The sequence below is a fragment of the Gymnoscopelus microlampas genome, assembly GCF_963454915.1.
Source record: "Gymnoscopelus microlampas genome assembly, chromosome: 2".
Classification (NCBI taxonomy): Eukaryota; Metazoa; Chordata; class Actinopteri; order Myctophiformes; family Myctophidae; genus Gymnoscopelus; species Gymnoscopelus microlampas.
The window spans coordinates 6,413,749-6,434,002 of NC_139939.1; the positions used below are offsets into that span (position 1 = coordinate 6,413,749).

Here is a 20,254-nt window from a genome sequence, read left to right on the forward strand (position 1 = left end):
CAGACATTGAGGTTTGGTCAAGAATCCGACAACAGCATGTCAGTATTCGACGTCAACATGACGTTGGGATATTACGTTGAATAGACGTTGGTTATTGGTCAGTTACCAACACAACCTAAAACCAACCAAATATCAACGTCTGATGATGTTAGACTGCAACGTTGTGTGGACGTTGTCATAATAACGTTGGGCAGACATTGAGGTTTGGTCAAGAATCCGACAACAGCATGTCAGTATTCGACGTCAACATGACGTTGGGATATTACGTTGAATAGACGTTGGTTATTGGTCAGTTACCAACACAACCTAAAACCAACCAAATATCAACGTCTGATGATGTTAGACTGCAACGTTGTGTGGACGTTGTCATAATAACGTTGGGCAGACATTGAGGTTTGGTCAAGAATCCGACAACAGCATGTCAGTATTCGACGTCAACATGACGTTGGGATATTACGTTGAATAGACGTTGGTTATTGGTCAGTTACCAACACAACCTAAAACCAACCAAATATCAACGTCTAATGATGTTAGACTGCAACGTTGTGTGGACGTTGTCATAATAACGTTGGGCAGACACTGAGGTTTGGTCAAGAATCCGACAACAGCATGTCAGTATTCGACGTCAACATGACGTTGGGATATTACGTTGAATAGACGTTGGTTATTGGTCAGTTACCAACACAACCTAAAACCAACCAAATATCAACGTCTGATGATGTTAGACTGCAACGTTGTGTGGACGTTGTCATAATAACGTTGGGCAGACATTGAGGTTTGGTCAAGAATCCGACAACAGCATGTCAGTATTCGACGTCAACATGACGTTGGGATATTACGTTGAATAGACGTTGGTTATTGGTCAGTTACCAACACAACCTAAAACCAACCAAATATCAACGTCAATTGATGTCAAATTAATACGTTGATACAACGTTGGAAGTTGACGTTGGTCCAACGTTGGATTTTGGTTAGCTGACGTCACAACCTAAATCCAACCAAAAATCAACGTCAACGGACGTCGCGTGCCAGCTGGGTACTAGCTCTGGAAAAAGTAACAATATTAATAACACGCTTAACTAAAGCAAAACATTGTCCAATGTTGTACAAATCAAGAGCATACTGACATTACCAGTTAGCCAGAAATTATATTTCACTCCTGTCCACCCGATTGTCCGTCCGTCTGTGAGTCAACTCCATAGACACAAACACATACTGTAACAGAAACACCAAAATTGTGGTACTGCCTCTTTAAACGACCTTTGACTTCCTTGGCTGATGTATGATCTAAATGACTTAATTGCTTCTATTGTCAGCTGTTAACCTCATGCATTCTTTTTTTTTCACTAGCTAGTGTTCCCTTGGCCAGACTGTAACCCCAGGTGGAGGAAACAGTTTAAGGAAATCAGCAACAAGTTACATATTAACCACTTAGACCCTGTTTACTTGGTTCAGAATCAGCACTTTATTGTCACGTTGTAAAGAAGTGGGTTAAAGTATTAGTATTTTTTGTTCAAGCTCCAGAGTGTTTGGGATAGAGATGAAGGATAGAGATAAGAGGAAGAGCAAGGAGAAAAGCACAGGTCAAATAATCAACAGATTACGTGATATCTATATGTAGGAACATTTACCTGCATTCACTCAAAGATAATAGCATGTGTAGTTGTAGGGGGTTAGAGTAGTAACATTTGAAATGTGCACCCTATGGCCACATAAACTAATGTACTCTGTGTGTTTGGCTAGGGTTTGACTGGACTGCTGAATTACTACAATGACCACGATGCTTTGGTGCACTGCCCCTCCTTGTGGGGAGGGGGAGGCTGCGTGGGGGTGTGATCTACGTAACTTTCTCTTCCCAGTTCCCACCACAACAACATAGCATGCTGACCAGTGTTGCCATGTCTGATTATTATAAGCAACTTTGGACGCTTGTAAATATTGGTAGTTGCGGGTTGCGTTTTCTTGGCTTGTTTTTTAAAGTGTAGTTGCTTATTTGGGCTTGATTATTTATTTTTTGGATTATCGTTTAAACTAGTGGTTCTCAAACATTTTCATGTCAAGGACCCTCAAATAAATGAGCATTTGTCCACGGACCCCCATCTGAAATTATAATTTGTGCCAGGGACTCCATACCACATGTTGTGTTTCATTTTTGAAAAATGTTTCAAAAATATTCCATACATTTGGCACTTTTTTTTCCTCAAAGAGTTTAAGCTCACAGCGCATGGCGTTGTGAGCTTGTAGATCGTCTATTTCAAATAGCCGATGTCTATACAGTAGGTTTAAAGTGCAGTAGTGTTTAAAGACACCTAACCAAACCCCTAACTGCTCCGTGCCCCTCTGTGGGTAGAGATCAGCTGGGTTGAGCTGAAACAGAATTTCCCCTGTGGGAGCAAACGGTCAATATTATTATTACAGTATGTACATTATATAGTAAAGACTTCAGCACACAAACTCCTTGTCACACCACTGCTTTTAATGCCACTTAATATACACTTTATACTGTGTTAATAAATACATCTGCTTTTAATACTTTAAAACTGTACACATCTCAGCTTTCCCTTCTTTACATAGTCTAAATATACCTGAAGACAAAAGTTAAAAAGAAAGATATTTGTTTTTTTCTTCTCCTTTACACAAGCGAACCAAACTCCCCAGAGAGTTTCCCCATCATCCCTGGAACACTGACTGTGTTTTTCCCACCAACACATTTTGGTAAAACAGCAAGAATCCATTTTTGTTTTAGTACGACTCCAGATAAAACCAAGAAATCAGTCCAGGCATTACACCACAATTCGTGACCTATTGAATTCTGCGACTCCTGGGGGGTCTCTTGGGGTTTAATAATATTGCTCAATCAGTATAATATGGCCATGGCTGTAAAATACAATAAACATCCAACAACATGAACAACAGAGACCTGAGGAGTGACAGAATTTAATGGGTCACAATTTTCAGTAACACCCCATTATGTGTGGCTCAGAGCTGAAGGTGTGGACTGTACAGTAGTGTCTATCTACAAACCACGACACCAATCCCTTTACTATGGTTTCAAGTAAAACAAGAAAAATACCTCCATTAAAAAATAGATCTACCTGTATCTCACAAGGATTATTACCTCTTCACAACAACAAAGAAAATACATGAAAAGTAACCAAAAAAATAATCTAGTTGTTGCTCAAAAAAATAATAATTTCACAAAATACAATTTCTCTGCAAGTTATTTAAAGCGAATATAAACAATGAGAGGAGCTTTGTGTGCGACTGTTGAACGTTAGCTCTGCAGAATAAGGAGGGCTGTGTGATGTTTAGGGGTTTCACACACAGGAGGAGAACTAGTCACTGTGACAAAGCAGTCATTTTCTCTAGTCATGATAGGCTCTATGCACAGCAGCCATATTATCACTTCCTTCACAGGTGTTACCAATGATACTAATGAAGGCTCTGTTCCATTTAGTCTAGCACAGTGGTTTCAACGACCCCCATAACTCTGAGAGTGTACAAATGGAACCAGTTGTACACTCTCAGAGTTATAGACTAAATGGAACACACCTGTTACACACCTGTAAGGGGTCATTTGGAAGCCCATGAGGGTCCCTGGACCCCAATTGTAGACCCACTGGTGTTTCCAGTGGGCCAACATGCACAATATCAGCACCCTGACATTCTGTGACCAGAATGGAACAGAGCCTTCATTAGTTAGCCTGGGTGCCAGCCTGCTTCGCTGCGTTCGGCGGATTTTTTTTTCTCTCTGCGCTTCTCAGTCTGGAATGCCCCCGATTGACTCGTCTTGCTGAACTACACAGGAAGTACACAGGAACTACATATGTTACGTTAGGCAACGTCGTTGCTGATTGGATGTTGTTCAAACAAATGACGAATCAAAACGATCACACCGTTTTTTTTGTCCCGCCCCGCACCACAGACCAATCAGAAGCCACGGTAGGTTTGGAACCTTGGCTGCTGTGTCCCGCCTCCTGGAGATAGGAGGCATTCCAGACTGAGAAGCGCAGAGAGAAAAAAAAATCTGCCGAACGTAGCGAAGCAGGCTGGCACCCAGGCTATTCATTAGTATCATTGGTAACACCTGTGAATGTCTTCATAATATGGCTGCTGTGAATAGAGCCTATTGTGGGTGTTTTTGAAATCATCCAAGCCGTTCACATTTGGACTGGTGGTAGGGCTGTCACAATCATTACATTTTAGTTGACGATTAATTGGCATTAATTGTCAACAATTGGCAATTTGGCATTGAACACTGGAACACAAATACAAATGTAATTTCTGTTTGCCTTTTAGGCTTTGTCAACAAAACTTTCACTGGGCAGATGTCAAATAACTTAAAATATCGTTGCCGCTTCCATTTTCTAACCATTTGTGTTTTTTTGGCGCCAATTGACGCGTTTTGAGCTTGTGGATCTGCTACTTTTGACATTTTTGAATTTGAAACCTGAAAAGTTTTGGACATATGAGGTTTCCCAACAGACGATATACAAAGAAATGACTGACATTAGCCGGTACCAACAATCAAAATAAATAACGTAGTATGGCCACTTTCAAACGTAAAAGGCAAAAATAGCCAATCTACAAGACCACAACACATCGCGATACGATGCGTTGCGAGCGTGCAAATCTGATAATTTCACTATCGTGTCAAATGTACGAACATTTTGTCCAGAAAAGAAACAGATTTTGCCCTAAAAGCCTAACATAGGCATGGCAGATTTTAAGTGGTTAAAAGAGAGTGGGCGACAACGTGAAAATAATGATGAAAAGCTGTTTTCATATAGATGAATGGAAACAATTCTAACCATTATGCAAAAATAATTACAATTAGCTCAAATAATTGCATCCGGTCAATTATGTAATAATTGTGACAGGACTAGACGGCAGACAGGCTATCACATGTTGTTTGTGTTGTTATTGTAACAAGTTTAAAGTTCTGATGAGAAAATGACTACTGCTACGTTGAGACAACATTTGTTCCGCTATCTAAACGTAATTCAATCTAATTTCCCTGTACAACTGCCAGAATGATGTTGAACATGGAAGCAAGGAAGAGGACTCCACCCCGACGAAACTCAGTCGAGAAAAGTCAAGAGCACCGGCGACACGTTTTCCATCTAAAATGTGATTCGTTCTCTCTCCAGGCTGCCATAGACCCAAACTCCCTTTATTTTCCAATAAAGCAATGGTTCTCAAACGTTTTCATTTCAAAGACCCCCGGTTTACTATGCAATAGGCTCTATTCACAGCAGCCATATTATGAAGACATTCACAGGTGTTACCAATGATACTAATGAAGGCTCTGTTCCATTTGGTCTAGCACAGTGGTTTCCACGACCCCCATAACTCTGAGAGTGTACAAATGGAACCAAATGGACCCGTAAGGGTTCATTTGGTTCCATTTGTACACTCTCAGAGTTACACACCTGTAAGGGGCCATTTGGAAGCCCATGAGGGTCCCTGGACCCCAACTGTAGACCCACTGGTGTTTCCAGTGGGCCAGCATGCACAACATCAGCACAATGACTCTGTTTGACCAGAATGGAACAGAGCCTTCATTAGTATCATTGGTAACACCTGTGAATGTCTTCATAATATGGCTGCTGTGAATAGAGCCTATAGGGCCACGCAGAACCCCCATAACTCTGAGAGTGTGCAAATACATTTGGTTCCATTTGTACACTCTCAAGAGTTACCAGTCATTTGGCTGGGGACCCCCTGGAACCCCCTCAAGGACCGCACTTTGAGAACCACTGTTATGAAGTATCTAATAGTGTTAACAGCCAGATTTCCACTCAGAAACATCTTGGTCAGGTCCAGGAAAATATACTTGGTTGAATTCTTTTGGCTTGAATTACATTTCAAAAGCATTAATAAATACATGAAATAATAATAATAAAGAAAATAATTTAAAATAAGATACATCGGAAACACAAAGAAGCATCACTGCGCGTCTCAATGCAGTTTGTCCGTTTTGTTCAACTATAAATTCACCATTTGAAAACAGCAGCACGTTTTTTTTTTTGTTCAAAACACCTAATGGACCTCGCAGGAGGAGAGGAGCAGTATGTTCTACGATCTACTGCTAGCAAAGAGTCACGTCATGGCCACTCTGCGTTTTACAGGATAGTATATATTACAGAGTACATCAATCAGTATAATATGACAACTGTCGTCTCATATAGCTTTAAAAACAAAACAAAATCAGAACATCCTCAACACTTCCTAGTTTTGGAATATAGCATCACTAGATATATTTAACGACGACACTCTGACCTGTAACCTTTGTGATGTCGATGTTGGAGCAGTATAAGGCAGAAAAACATACGATTCAATTCCAACCTCATTCAAAAAAAGACCTCATAAACCATTATTACCAAGAAAGAAAGACAAAAAAAAAAAACATAACTGCTTCGTGCTGTACATACTGTAATCTGTCACATATACGACCAAAATTGACGTAAGTAATTTCTCTTCAGAGACGATTAGAGTTCAAAGTTTGAATTTTAAGCCTAAATTATTACTCCGTAGTACATGTCGCTTGCTGACAAGATCGGTTCTTGTCGGCAAGCCGCGCTGTTGTGTGATGGAGTAGGAATTAAGATTTGGCCTCTGAGTAATGATCAGGAGGAAATGTTTTCCATTTAGAGTTCAAATCCTAGCATGGGCTGAAACCTCACTGGAGGCAGCTGTACAGTGAAATCTAAACTGAACCAAGTATCAGACTGCTGTGAATATCTAGTAAATAATATAGAGGAAATACAGTTCAAACATGTACTATGAATGGGATTCCACTTGAAATGAGTTTGAATGTTAACTGAAGTTAAATCATCTACAGCAGTGTTTCTCAAACATGTTCATGTCAAGGACCCCCAAATGAATATGTATACTTTGGCTGCGCGGACCCCCATCTGAAAATATATCCTGCCAGGGACCCCCCATACAAGATTTATGTTGTTAAAATGTTTCATAAATATTCCACATTCTTGTCAAGAGTTTTAATAATTTTTTTAATAGCTGATCCACAAGCTCACAGCGTGTCATGGTGCGACGTGTTGTGAGCTTGTAGATCTGCTATTTTCAAATAGCCGAATAGCCGTATATCAGGTTAAAGTTGTTAAATTGATTTTGATGCTATATTAACTAATTTTGCTAGGGACCCCCCTGGAACCGCCTCAAGGACCCCTGGTTCAACGGTTTAGGCTGAAAGATTTGGAGAAAAAACATCCAACAGGCTAATATTGTGACCGCGATTCAAATTCGAATTTAAATTAAACTAAACTCAAGCTTCAATTATGTTTAACAGTATAACTACCATAAAATGTGGTCCTTTAAATATCCATTTATGTAGTATCTTACTGGTGTCAGTGCATGTTTAGCCCATTGAATATAGTTAGCATACAGTACCATGCTGAAATGAATGGAAACCAATGGCTTCTTGGAATGTCAAGAAAACTGGCGTTAGGCTGTGTGCATGGTAATTAGTCCCGGGTGTCCAGAAGGTGGCGCCCGCTTTGTGTTCCATTTCACTTTCCACTAGCTCCCTTTGATTGGCTCAGCAGATTTGAACCGGAAACAAATCTGTTTTTTAAATATTTATTATTATTAGTATGCAAAGTATTGCCCTACTACTGAGAGCTAAATCGAGGTCAAAGGTTTTGATCTAATAATAAATGCGATTTATAATAATAATAATATATATATTTATTTTTAACGTGAGCTGGGTTTAGACCGTCGTGAGAGGTTAGTTTTACCCTACTGATGATGTGTTGTTGCAATAGTAATCCTGCTCAGTACGAGAAGAACAGCAGGTTCAGACAAAATTCTTCATCTTATTATTATTAGGCAGCAAATATCAACACATCTCTAATGACTCTGAGAAAATGCATCACCGCTCTGTGAGAAAGATGAAGCAGACCATGGAAAACACTGATGATGATGAAGATCATCGTCAACAAATATGAATGTGAGGCTGTTGGACCGTCTTCAGAAGCTGAAGGAGCTGAAGAACGAGGGGACAAACTTCACTTTGAGGCTCAGATCCTAGGAGTGACGTGATTCACCACATGCATAATCATTTAAACTAAAATGTTTTTTATCCTAAATATATGTAATAAATAATGGTTTGTTTTTGTAACATAGGGACAAGTGTTTCAGATGTTATGTATATTTGTGATAATTTTTAAACAACATTATCATTATTATTATTACTATTATTATTACTACTATTATTACCATTACTATTGATATTTTATTACTATTATTGTTGGAAGTGTTGAAGCCATTCACGTGGTAGATTTGAAGGACATGAGTTTGGCGTTCAGCGTTTTACAGAAGTCACAGCAGTGGAGCCTCTCCCTCCCTGGAGGGGAAGAGAACTCTTGACGGTCTACCTTCGTATCTGACCTTTGACCTCCACTGAGGCTGAACACGTCCGAGGAGAAGAGCACTTTGACCCCGTCGCCAGACCGCAAAGGGAACTCCTTCGTCAAAGACCTGCATTGCGACCAGGTGAACGGCACCGATGAAGCATTTAAGGTGCTCAAGATATAATAAGGGAAGAGGAACCAGAGTTTCTCCTCAAATAAACTCTTTTTGCAGAAAGACGTATCACAGAAGTAGTAAAGGAAACGAAACGGTCGTTAAAGTAATCAATCAAGAAAGTGTGAGGCACAGATGAGGTGCTCAAGATAGGGGAAGAGGAACCAGAGTTTCTCCTCAAATAAACTGAACCAGCTGTCCAGTGTGAGGCACAGATGAGGCCGTTCACCGTGTCAACAGCATCAGCGAGTTGTCTTTGTGTGATCCGGTTGGCTCAGAGCGCGGTGCTAAAACCCACAACAGAGGAGTAGCGTCTGAAAGAGGCAAGCAAACGTCAACACGTCTCTACTGACTCTGGGGAAAACGGACCGGTGCTTTGAGACACAACCAACAGGCCAAGTTTGTCGAACCCCGTTCCGTTCAGGTAGTTTAAACACACTCATTCCCCTGCAGAGTTATTTTTAGCGGACGCCTTAAGAGTGTCACTTAGAGATACCTCTATGATGATACTGTATGCATTAGTGTCAATAAATATATTCATTTAAAATCTACACCCATGCCTCACTCCCACCCAACTGTTGTGAGTGACCGGAAGGAACAACCGCAGAGTTAAACACCTGCTGCCTCAATGATTCCTGGTGGCAATTCAAAGAAACACACAGGCCTACCTATGATGAGGAGGGCCCAGGCTGACGGACAAAGGAAGAACTGCTGCTCTCCCCAAAAAAGGCCACGGGAATCCCCAGGTCAAGTTGTCACCGAGGCCAAAGGAATCCCCAAGGCCATGGTCACGCGTAGCGCCGATACAGTTGGACCTGCTGTAGGAGCTGTGTGCTACCTGGTGATGGTTTAAGGAAACGTCAGGGCAGTGGTCTACCTTTAGCCACTCAGAGCCATGCCAGCTGTCAGACCCCCTTTGACAAGAACCATGGCAGGATTGGCAGCAAAAGCTGCACACATCCGTTTTTTAATGTTTATTATTATTAGCAAATTATTGCCCTACTATTGAGAGCTAAATCGAGGTCAAAGGTTTCGATCTAATAATAAATGTGAATTATAATAATACTAATTATTATTTTTAACGTGAGCTGGGTTTAGACCGTTGTGACACAGGTTTGTTTTACCCTACTGATGACGTGTTGTTGCAATAGTAATCCTGCTCAGTACGAGAAGAATCGCAGGTTCAGTCAAAATTATTATTAGGCAGCAAATATCAACACATCTCTTAATGACTCTGAGAAAATGCATCACCGCTCTGTGAGAAGGATGAAGCAGACCATGGAAAACACTGATGATGGTGATGATGATGAAGATCATAGCATCATCGTCAACAAATATGAGAGGCTTTTGGACCGTCTTCAGGAGAAGCTGAAGAAGAACGAGAGGACAAACCTCACTTTGAGGCTCAGATCCTAGAAGGAGTGACGTGATCACATGCACAATCATTTCAATTATTCATTTCATCCTAAATATACATAATAAATATTTTTTTGTAACATGGGGACAAGTGCTTCAGATTTTATATATATTTATGATCATATTTTAAACAATGTGATTTATTATTATTACCATTATTATTATTACTATTATTACCATTACTCAATACGTCAATCTGCTGCAGAGGCAATCACACGCAGCTATGGGAAAATTTACCGGAACAGGAAATGGGTATGCCAGCTTCTAGGAACCCTGGACTACAGCTATGCACAGCAGTAGTGTAAAGTATAGACCAATTATGTGTTTACTAACATTGAGACTGGACGCACAGGTGATTGTTTCACGCAATCAATTCCCAACCTGTTGTTTCGGGGTGCGCTGGTTTCAGCACACCCCAACCCCCTCTTCTGTGTTGGCTAGTGAGGCGCGTCCTAGCGATACCTGATAGAATGGGTTTCATTGCACGCATACTGGTTGCACGCATACTGGTTCTTATCAGTGTGACGTCGTCTGTTAAGGGGTGTCACTTTAGATGTCTTTGGCTATTCAAAAATAGCAGATATACAAGCTCATAGCGCGGCACCGAGTGCCGCGCTATGAGCTTGTAGATCTGCTATTTTTGAAAAATCGTGAACATTTTTTTTAAATATTTTTTTCCTAACAATTGTTAGGATTTAGATTTTTTTAGACGTGGCCTCAGGTCTCAATGGGTTAAGGGGTCTATACAGTATGACTTCAAGACATTGAGCTAAGCATGAAAAAGATGCCCCTTTAGTTGACATTTCAGAGTGAAATTATGGATTCATGGACCAAATATTACCTAAAACACTAGAATACCTAGTTTAGAAGGGTGTCTTCGACCCCCTCTTTTTTATATATAATTAACTGCAGCCTCTGCCATTTGGAAATTGCAGTAGTTCATGTGTGATTTGGATTATTATTATTATCATTATTATTTTTGATTAAACTACGGTCCTAACCACAGGACTTGTAAAGTCTTGTAAAACTCTGGTAGGAGTTGAGCTCAGATCTCAGAGAGAAAGCCTGGGGGGATTGTGAAGTGAAAACTGGATAGAATGGGGCGGGGCCATCGGCAGTATGGGCGGGGCCTTGGCAGAGCTATTCCCTAGAGGGTGAGGGGCCAAACCAAGTGAAAAGTAACGTTACGCCAACAAAAGCTGTCGACGTGTGTCATCTTGCGGATCTGCTACTTATGCATTTGAATCCTGAAAAGTAACAGTTTTGGAGGTTGAGGTTTCCAACAGACATTTTGATTGAAATCGCCTGTCAAAGTGTCCATCTGTGACTAGAGTCTGCGTTGGGTCCCGCGGGGATCGCAAATGTTGCGGGATCGGGCGGCTCTATACGTCGCCACTCAATCGGAGTTTAGCCACGACTAAAAGATCCCTCCAGTCTCAGGGCTGAGATAAGATGGTTACAATGAAAAGCTGTAAAAAAAAATAAAAAATAAACCGCCTGGTTCACGTGATTTCACCGTCATCTGTACTGTCTGTCTCTGTAGAAACATCTCTGACCTCCCTTCCTCTTCCACAAACATTAAAAATGACTTTGTTGACCTAACGGAACCTGACTCTGTTCTGACCAAAAAAAAAAAAGGCACATTCACATTAAATATTTTCAAAACAATAAGAAAGACACAGGCAGTAACGTGTGTGTGTGTGTGTGTGTGTGTAACCAACACAAACATAAGCTTCCTTATAATTTGGTGTGAAAAGGTGATGAGGGGAATCAGCCGAACGGCTCGTGCTGCTTGTTTCATCCACACCTCGTCCAACTTTTCTCAGGCCAGCCTTTCCTCCAGGTCCACCCAGGCCAGCCTGGGTCTTCCTGGATCAGCCTGGGTTCTCCTGGGTCTTCCTAGATCCCCCCCTGGGGTCCAGGACTCCAGGGTGAAGGATTCAACATATTTTTGTACAGTTATGAAGTAACGCTGTGATTCTTTTCCCATTTCAAGGTCCCCCCCCCAGTCTGATATGCATTAGGCCACGGGACCCCCCCCCCCCCCGGATCTGCAATTTGATACCATCTTGTTTTTAATCTCTGGGACCCCCCCCCCCCCCCCGATCTGCACGGCAAACTCCTCAGTGTTTAACACTGCGATGCGACGCGAGAGTGCGGACTAGCCCACACCGACCCGGGACTGCAGTGCCATTTAGATGGAGGTTTAACTCTGAGAGAGTGCAAATAGGCTCTACGCACAGCAGCCATATTATCACTTCCTTCACAGGTGTTACCAATGATACTAATGAAGGGTCTGTTCCATTTAGTGTAGCACAGTGGTTTCCACGACCCCCATAGCTCTGAGAGTGTACAAATGGAACCAAATGGACCCTTACGGGTCCATTTGGTTCCATTTGTACACTCTCAGAGTTACACACCCGCAAGGGGCCATTTGGAAGCCCATGAGGGTCCCTGGACCCCAACTTTAGACCCAGTTCAGTTGGCTCCTGTGAGCCAACATACACAAAATCAGCACCCCCCTGACTCTGTTTGACCAAGAATGGAACAGAGCCTTCATTAGTATCATTGCAACACCTGTGAATGTCTTCACAATATGGCTGCTGTGCATAGAGCCTATTCTGCACGCTCCCAGAGTTACAGACCCGTAAGGGTCCAATAGGTTAAATTATTTTGTACACACTCAAGAGCTACAGACCTGTTAAAAGTCTCCGTTTGGATCCCATTTGCGCCCTCTCAAGAGTTACAGACCCCGAACAGGTCCATCATTTGGACCCCCCCCCCCCTTGGCGGTCCCCCGCATCCAACGTCGAAAACCACTGAAGTTAACGGTTGGTTTTCCGCTCTAACAAAAAACCCTGGTGGTCTTCTTCTTCTTCTTCATCATGCAGTCAAGTCAGTCAGTCAGCTGTGGATGGGGGGTGGGTTTGTTTTTTTTGGGGGGGCGGGCGGGCGGGGGGGGGGTCAGGTCGGCCTGGGTAGGTGGGGTGTGGGCGGGGTCATACGAAGACCTTGGCGAGCGCGTCGGCCCCGGCACTGCCGATGTAGCACTTGGTGGGGTGGAACGCCACGTCGTGGATGGACTCCTCGAACTTCTTCCGGTGGGCCGTGAACTCCTGGATGCACGTCTTGCTCTCCATGTTCCACAGACGGATGGAGCAGTCATGACCTGGAGGAGGAGGAGGAGGAGGAGGAGGAGGAGGAGGAGGAGGAGGAGGAGGAGGAGGAGAACGGCACCAGGGTTGTGAGCTTTTCGGTTGTCGGCTATTTTCGAAAGATTTTGACCAAAACATATGTTTAATGAATAAAATAAAATTGTGTCCAATCTGTATGGTCGAGTATGTCAACACAGTTACACGGCTTGGTTGAATGGTTGTTGTGTGTTATTCGGGATAATGACCGCTGAGCTCAATAACATATTTGCCGTACCAGACAGCCATGTAAACAAACAAACAATGTCATTTACAGCAAAACATTGCTCTCAAAAATGTATAGTATATTTTGATGCCAAGACTTTTGAATTTGTTACTCAAGTAATTTCTTTAATATTGGCTTGTCTGCCTTTATTGATAGCTTTCAGTGAAGATGGACAGGAAAGACGGAGAGAGAGAGAGACGGGGAGAGACACGCAACGCAGCAAAGGTCGGCGGGAACGGGATTCGAACCGACGACGCGCTTGACTAGTTCTTTTAAACAGAGTATTATTAGTTATAAGTTCTTTCTTATTTAACCCAAAGATCTGAGTACGTCTTCCATCACCGAGTAGTTTAGAAACCATAGAGATAAGTGAATACTTACTCCCAGACATCAGATAGAGTCCGTTTGGATCCACAGCTAGACACGTGACCGCATCCAGATGGGCCACCATGGAATGAATCAGTTTGCCTTTCAAAGTGGGAAAAAAAGGTACAAAATCACAATCGTTCATTCATTTGTATCACAATATTTACTCGTTATCTCTAGCCTCCCCCCAACAATAATAACACTGTTGTTTCTATTTTATTCAATCATTTTTAATAATGCTCTCATAGACAGACACTTATACTTCAAAACACGGCTGGTGTCACACACCGGAAGGCTCTATGCACAGCAGCCATATTGGAAGGAGATTGGGCCTCTCTTACGGGTCCATTTGGTTCCATTTGTACACTCTCAGAGTTACACACCCGCAAGGGGCCATTTGGAACCCTCTCAAGTATAGAGGATATGCGTGTGACATCATCATCAAACCCGGAAGTTATGCAGGAATGCCTACTGAGTGTCAAAAAAATACTTTCTGGTCTTGACAGCCGATGCATCCAAACAGAAAAGTCATATCTGATTGTATTAAACAACATTAAACAATGTTAAACTCACTTTGCATGTTGCTTTGCCACTCGATGTGCCATTCACTTTAAGCATACGCATATCCTCTATTTCCAGTGAGCCAACATGCACACTATCAGCACCCTGAACAGAGCCTTAATTAGTATCATTGGTAACACCTGTGAAGGAAGTAGGGAAGGGGCCCAATTTCTTTCCAATATGGCTGCTGTGCATAGAGCCTATTAGTATGGAATCTCTGTGTGAAACCTGCATTTCCAAGGGGCGGATTAAAAAAAGCCTCTGGTGATAAACCCGCCCCATATTTGCATACTGATTCCTGATTGCTGCCCCACAACTTCCGGGGCCAGACTAATCTGTCTGTTTGTTTGTTGGACTGGCAGATTTGTCTGGTTTCCAGGCTAATCGTAGTTATCACTGACTAGAAGATTACACTCCTGTGACTTTCAAAAAGCAAAAAGAATAAAGTAGTATGAACTATGAACCGGTAGCTGGTTACCTGTGTTGTTGTCGAAGAACTGGATGTGTCGGTCCTCTTGGGCTGTGATGGTTATCGGCAGGGTGGGGTGACTCAACACCCGGTTGATCTTACAGAGGGCGTCTGTGTGTGTGTGTGTGTGTGTGTGTGTGTGTGTGTGGGGTGGTGGGGGCATTAGAAGCATGTGAGTATTTTACATTCATCAGTACCAAAAACAACCAGCAATGACAAAGTGCAAAGCATTTTTCTGAGAACCAACAACCTTATAGGTAGATGGATGAAGCAGGGACCCCCCCACTACATGTGAATATTTTCATATTCAACTTTTTCCATTGATTTCATAGATAGAAAATGGTGTTGTGTAAATTAATCTGATAAAATGAATATCAAATGTCTAAATATTGAATCAATCAAGAGTCTGGGGTGCTTACAAAAGTAGTGGACGTTAAAATGTCCCCAAACATGTTTGAAAGTGAAATTAGAAAATTAAAAAATAAAACCTCAATACTTGGTCTGCTCCATTCCCAAAAATATCTTCGCTGAAAATAGCCAATCTAAAAGTGCTCAACGCGTCGCAGTGTGACGCGTTGAGAGCTTGAAGATCGACAATTTTCGGTGACTGTTCACACCAGAATACAGATGTTAGGGTTCAAGTGGTTAATGTAAAACAAATATTTGGCGCGCCCCCCCCCCCCTGTAGACCTGTTGAAGACCCATGTCCTACAAAACCAGAGTCAGGAGTTACACACCTGCTGGACCGGCTGAGTCCAGTTTGAGGACGAGTTGCTGGGTCTCCATGTTGAAGAGTCCAATATGGCCGCTGTTGAATGAAGTGACCATGTGTGCCGGCTCACTGCGCACCAGGTCCACTGATGTGGGCACACCCAGCTCTGAGACACACACACACACACACACACACACACACACACACACGCACATCAGGGACCAGATTACTCACAAGTGAAGACTAAACCAGTGTTTCTCAAACTTTTTCGTGCCAAGGACCCCCAAATTGATATGTATTTGACCCCCCATCTCAAAATGGGACCTCCAGAAGAGAATTATAACAACAAAAAAAAACATTTACAAGCTCACATTGCAGATGCGCTGTGAGCTTGTATATCTAATATTTTTGAATAGCCAAAGTATGATAAAGAGGTTAAAATGATTGTGACACTGTATTAACACATTTTGCAACGTACTGCGTGATGACATAGATAGACTCTTATGACTAGTATAAATTAATCTTGATTTCATTCACCTGTGTGATTCCCATGGCTGCATGTTCCTCCAAAACACACCTGATTTTAATTACAGGGCTACTCCGTTATGAATCTCATTCAAGATGACGTCCAGACGGTGTATTACGCATTTTAAACTGAATCAGCTCACTAAAATAAGTGATCTGAAAACATCTTAGGTTAGAAATAAGCAACGTAGTAACACACATGCTTCACACTGTCCGTCTTTCTCTTCCCCTTGGGCAGTGTGAGCCTGCGGGCTACAAACATTAGCCCTCTGCTGCACACAGCTGCAGTGAGTGAGATTCCACCGTTCCATAGCCTGAAGGGATGGGACCTTCTGATTGGTTGAGACCAGTGGTGGAAAGTAACTAAGTACATTTACTCAAGTACTGTACTTAAGTACAATTTCTAGGTATTTGTACTTTACTTGAGTATTTCCAATTTCCAATACTTTTACTTCTACCACACTACATCTCAGAGGCAATCCTTTTTACTTTTACTCCACAACCATTATTTGAAGTCTTTGGTTACTAGTTACTTTGTAGATTTTGATTATTATTACAAAACATACATTAACCACTTCATTAACAGTACATTGCGGGCATTTGAAAATAGCCGATCTACAAGCTCACAATGCGTCGCATCTTGTAGATCTGATATTTTCAAAAGATGTTTATACATTTGAAAACTTGAAATGGGACATTCTGCATAATGACTACTTTTACTTTTGGTACTTATGTACATTTTGATGCCAATACTTTTGTACTTTTATTCAAATACATTTCTATATTGCAGTATTGATACTTTTACTTAAGTAAAAAAACGTGAGTACATTTTCCACCACTGGTCGAGACAGCCTTTCAGACTGAAACTTCAAAATAAAATGACCAAAAAAGCCATTTCACCACAACTTTAAGACAAAAAAACAACTGCGTTGCAGAACCAATCCAAAATATTTAGGGGTGGTCCTTCATATTGAGGCAGTCATATGGTTGGTCTCCAAAGCAGAGGACACAGGTTTGATAGAGGCCGTTATCACTGCCGTTCTATATAGCAACTATACCTTGCATTTAGAAGTCCCCAGACATATCGATCAATAGGTGGAGATAGGTCTGATCTGGCAACATGAGGCTAAGATGACAGAGATACAGACATGTCCCCTATACAGCAGTGGTTCTCAAAGTGGGGTCTGGGGGTCCCTGACTCCCTGGCACAAAACATTTTCAGATGGGGGTCCACGGTCAAATATGTATATCAATTAGGGGGTCCTCAGCACGAAAAAGTTTGAGAACTACCGTTCTACACAGAGACACACGTATCTGGTCCCGTACCATCTAATGGGACTTCTACAGTCACTTTTTAAACACATGAGATCATTACAATGAAGCCTTTGAGGAGAGATCAAAGTGGCTGCACCACTCGCAAGCTTTCGTGCCACAAAAACAAAAACAACGTTGTTATTAAGGACGAGATGAGGAAGGAGACAATGTTTTTCCTGTTTTTCCTCGGGGAAGCCTTTGCCTTCATGTTTCAGCGTCCTAGAAACCTTATTTTTTTAGGGCATGGCTGCTCAGAGGTAAGCCGCCTAGAAGGTGGTCTGTCTGTCTGTCTGTCTGTCTGTCTGTCTGTCCGTCCGGAACCAATCTCTCAAACTCAAAAGATGTCTTGTGCACACTGCCAGGAGGTCACAGAAGCCTCCACCAATCATTTTTCCCCCACGTGTTGTATACTGAAATACTGGAATATTGAACTTCATATTTAATGTTATATTTAAGTCAATGGGACTCCGATCAGGTTTAAACCAGACTGAACCGAATGTATGAGTCACACGTCATAGATGACTGACATCACAGGCTGGACAAATAATTTATTTTTTGATGGTCCTTTTTTTTACCCATTTTTCTTCCCAATTTATGCCAATTGTTTCCTCTCCACACACATTTCTGTGTTGTCACTGCTGTTGTATAGACCAACATTAAGACTGGACGCACAGGTGATTGTTTCATGCAATCAATTCCCAACATGTTGTTTCAGGGTGAGCTGGTTTCAGTTCATTCAACCACCTCTTGTGTGTTGGCTAGTGAGGCGCGTCCTAGCGAGACATGACAGAATGGGTTTCATTTGGTGCCGGCCTGTGCGCGCATACTGGTTCTTATCAGTGTGACGTCGTCTGTTAAAGGGGAAATCCACCCATTTTCAATATTTAACTATGTCATTAATATAGCATAAAGGAGTTGTGTGGAAATAAGAAAAAAGTTCCCCCCTTTCTGTGTTGCCTTGAACTGGAGGATTGATTGTGGGTTTAACATTGCAAATTACAACATGATGAGTCATCACGTTGTCATTTGCAATGTTAAACTCACAATCAATCCTCCAGTTCAAGGCAAAAAGAAAAGGGGGGAACTTTTTTCTTATTTCCACACAACTCCTTTATGCTATATTAATGACATAGTTAAATATTGAAAATGGGTGGATTTCCCCTTTAAGGGGTCTATCCTACGGACTCACCTGCCAGGTGAGGAGCCCCCATCGGGAGGACGTATAGAGTCTCTGTTCTACTCCTCCCGCCCAACACTCCCTGCTGACAGGTGCCGCCCGTAGCAGTACGTGCAGTGACAATTATCACCCTCCCCGCGCGGCTTCCCTCCCCCGAACACAGGCCAATTTGTGTTCGCATAGACGTGCGGCAAAGCCGGATGCAACGCGCTGGATTCGAACGCACAGCCTCCGCGGTGGTGGGCAGGTGCTCTAGCACTGCGCCACCCGAGCGCCTGGACACACATGAAGTCTGAGGCCCCGTTTACACTGGCAGCCAAACCCAGCCTGAATCCAGCCTGAATCAGATCTGTGTCATATCCAGATTGGAATCCGATTTGTTTCATGTAGCCTGAACAGCGACAGGTCACATGGAATCTGATTTTTACAAATCCGACCTGAGCCACATTCAGAGGTGGTTTCAAAACTGATTCAAATCTGATTTCTAAAGATGCGTCTCAGTCTGAACGCAGTAACCTCTATCTAACCACCCAAGTCACATATCAAACTGTCCAAAACGTCACTTGTAGAGCGACCCGAGCGCTTTACGAGAGCGCAAGGGGTGTAATGAAAACAAAACAATAGTGCAGCATAAGTTTTACAGAAGAAATGCCGGGCAGCATTCAGTGGACAGACGGAGATATTCAATGTCTCCTAGCCCTTTGGGGGGGATGCCTCAGTACAAGCGAAACTTGTAGGAATGTATAGGAACAAGGCAATATGAAGACATATCTCACGGCATGGCAGAAAATGGGTTCACAAGGTCCTATCTGCAGTGTCAGAGGAAAATAAAGAATTTTAAGAACACATACAGTATAAAGAGTGCGGTCTAAACAGGGCCTGAGATCTACATTGAAGCCACACCGCTCCCATGTGGATCCTGAGATCCTCAGGATTCAATTTCATTCATTCATTCTTAACAGAGAGACAGGGAACCGAGGCAAGAGAGGAAGAACATGAAGTAGGCCTGTCACAATTATTACATAATCGTTAAACGTTGTAATCGTGACAGCCCTAACATGCAGCACAGGTCTCCAGCCGGGAATCGAACCGGTGACTGTTACAATAGTGTAGTCGCCACACTATGCGGTCAGCTCCCAGTGGAGGCCATCATCATTGTTGTGATCCTCACCTCCTGTCTGGTTGAAGACAGCCAGGGCCGGGGAGGAGTCTGCAGCGTTCCACAGCCTCACCGTGCCGTCTCCTGAGCAGGACAACAGACGATGGTGTGCTGAGCTGTAGACCACGCCCCACACCGCGTCTGTATGACCAGCCAGGGACCCCCGCAGGACCCCCGGCTCTGGAAGCACATGAGGACACACAGAATGAGACAAAGAGAGAGAGACACAGAGATAGAGAGAGAAAGAGAGAGACACAGAGATAGAGCGACAGAGAGACACACAGAGAGACACACAGAGAGACACACAGACAGACAGAGACAGAGAGACAGAGACAGACAGACAGACAGACAGACAGACAGACAGACAGACAGACAGAGACAGACAGAGACAGACAGAGAGAGACAGAGACAGAGAGAGACAGAGAGAGACAGACAGAGAGAGACAGAGAGAGACAGAGAGAGACAGACAGAGACAGACAGAGAGAGACAGAGACAGACAGAGAGAGACAGAGACAGACAGAGAGACAGACAGAAAGACAGAGAGAGAGAGAGAGACAGACAGACAGACAGACAGACAGACAGACAGACAGA

At 42.7% G+C, this 20,254-nt stretch overlaps 1 protein-coding gene and 1 long non-coding RNA gene across 3 annotated transcripts in view; one reads left to right on the plus strand and one right to left on the minus strand.

Moving 5' to 3' along the window:
• Positions 1 to 2,486: 2,486 nt before the first annotated feature.
• Positions 2,487 to 8,132, plus strand: LOC311063633. Its single transcript, XR_014602623.1, has 3 exons — positions 2,487 to 3,368; positions 4,124 to 5,019; positions 5,629 to 8,132. It is a non-coding gene; the product is annotated as an uncharacterized lncRNA (long non-coding RNA).
• A 4,804-nt stretch (positions 8,133 to 12,936) lies between these two features.
• LOC311061222 (striatin-like) overlaps positions 12,937 to 20,254 on the minus strand; it is a 65,786-nt gene continuing 58,468 nt past the window's right edge. For both annotated transcript variants that reach the window (XM_084079777.1, XM_084079776.1), the window contains 5 exons: positions 19,676 to 19,843; positions 15,514 to 15,654; positions 14,786 to 14,887; positions 13,762 to 13,848; positions 12,937 to 13,132 (listed from right to left, as the gene is read on the minus strand). In XM_084079777.1, the coding sequence (XP_083935903.1) occupies positions 12,963 to 13,132; positions 13,762 to 13,848; positions 14,786 to 14,887; positions 15,514 to 15,654; positions 19,676 to 19,843 (668 nt within the window). In that variant the 3' untranslated portion in view covers positions 12,937 to 12,962. The remainder of the gene's footprint in view (positions 13,133 to 13,761; positions 13,849 to 14,785; positions 14,888 to 15,513; positions 15,655 to 19,675; positions 19,844 to 20,254) is intronic.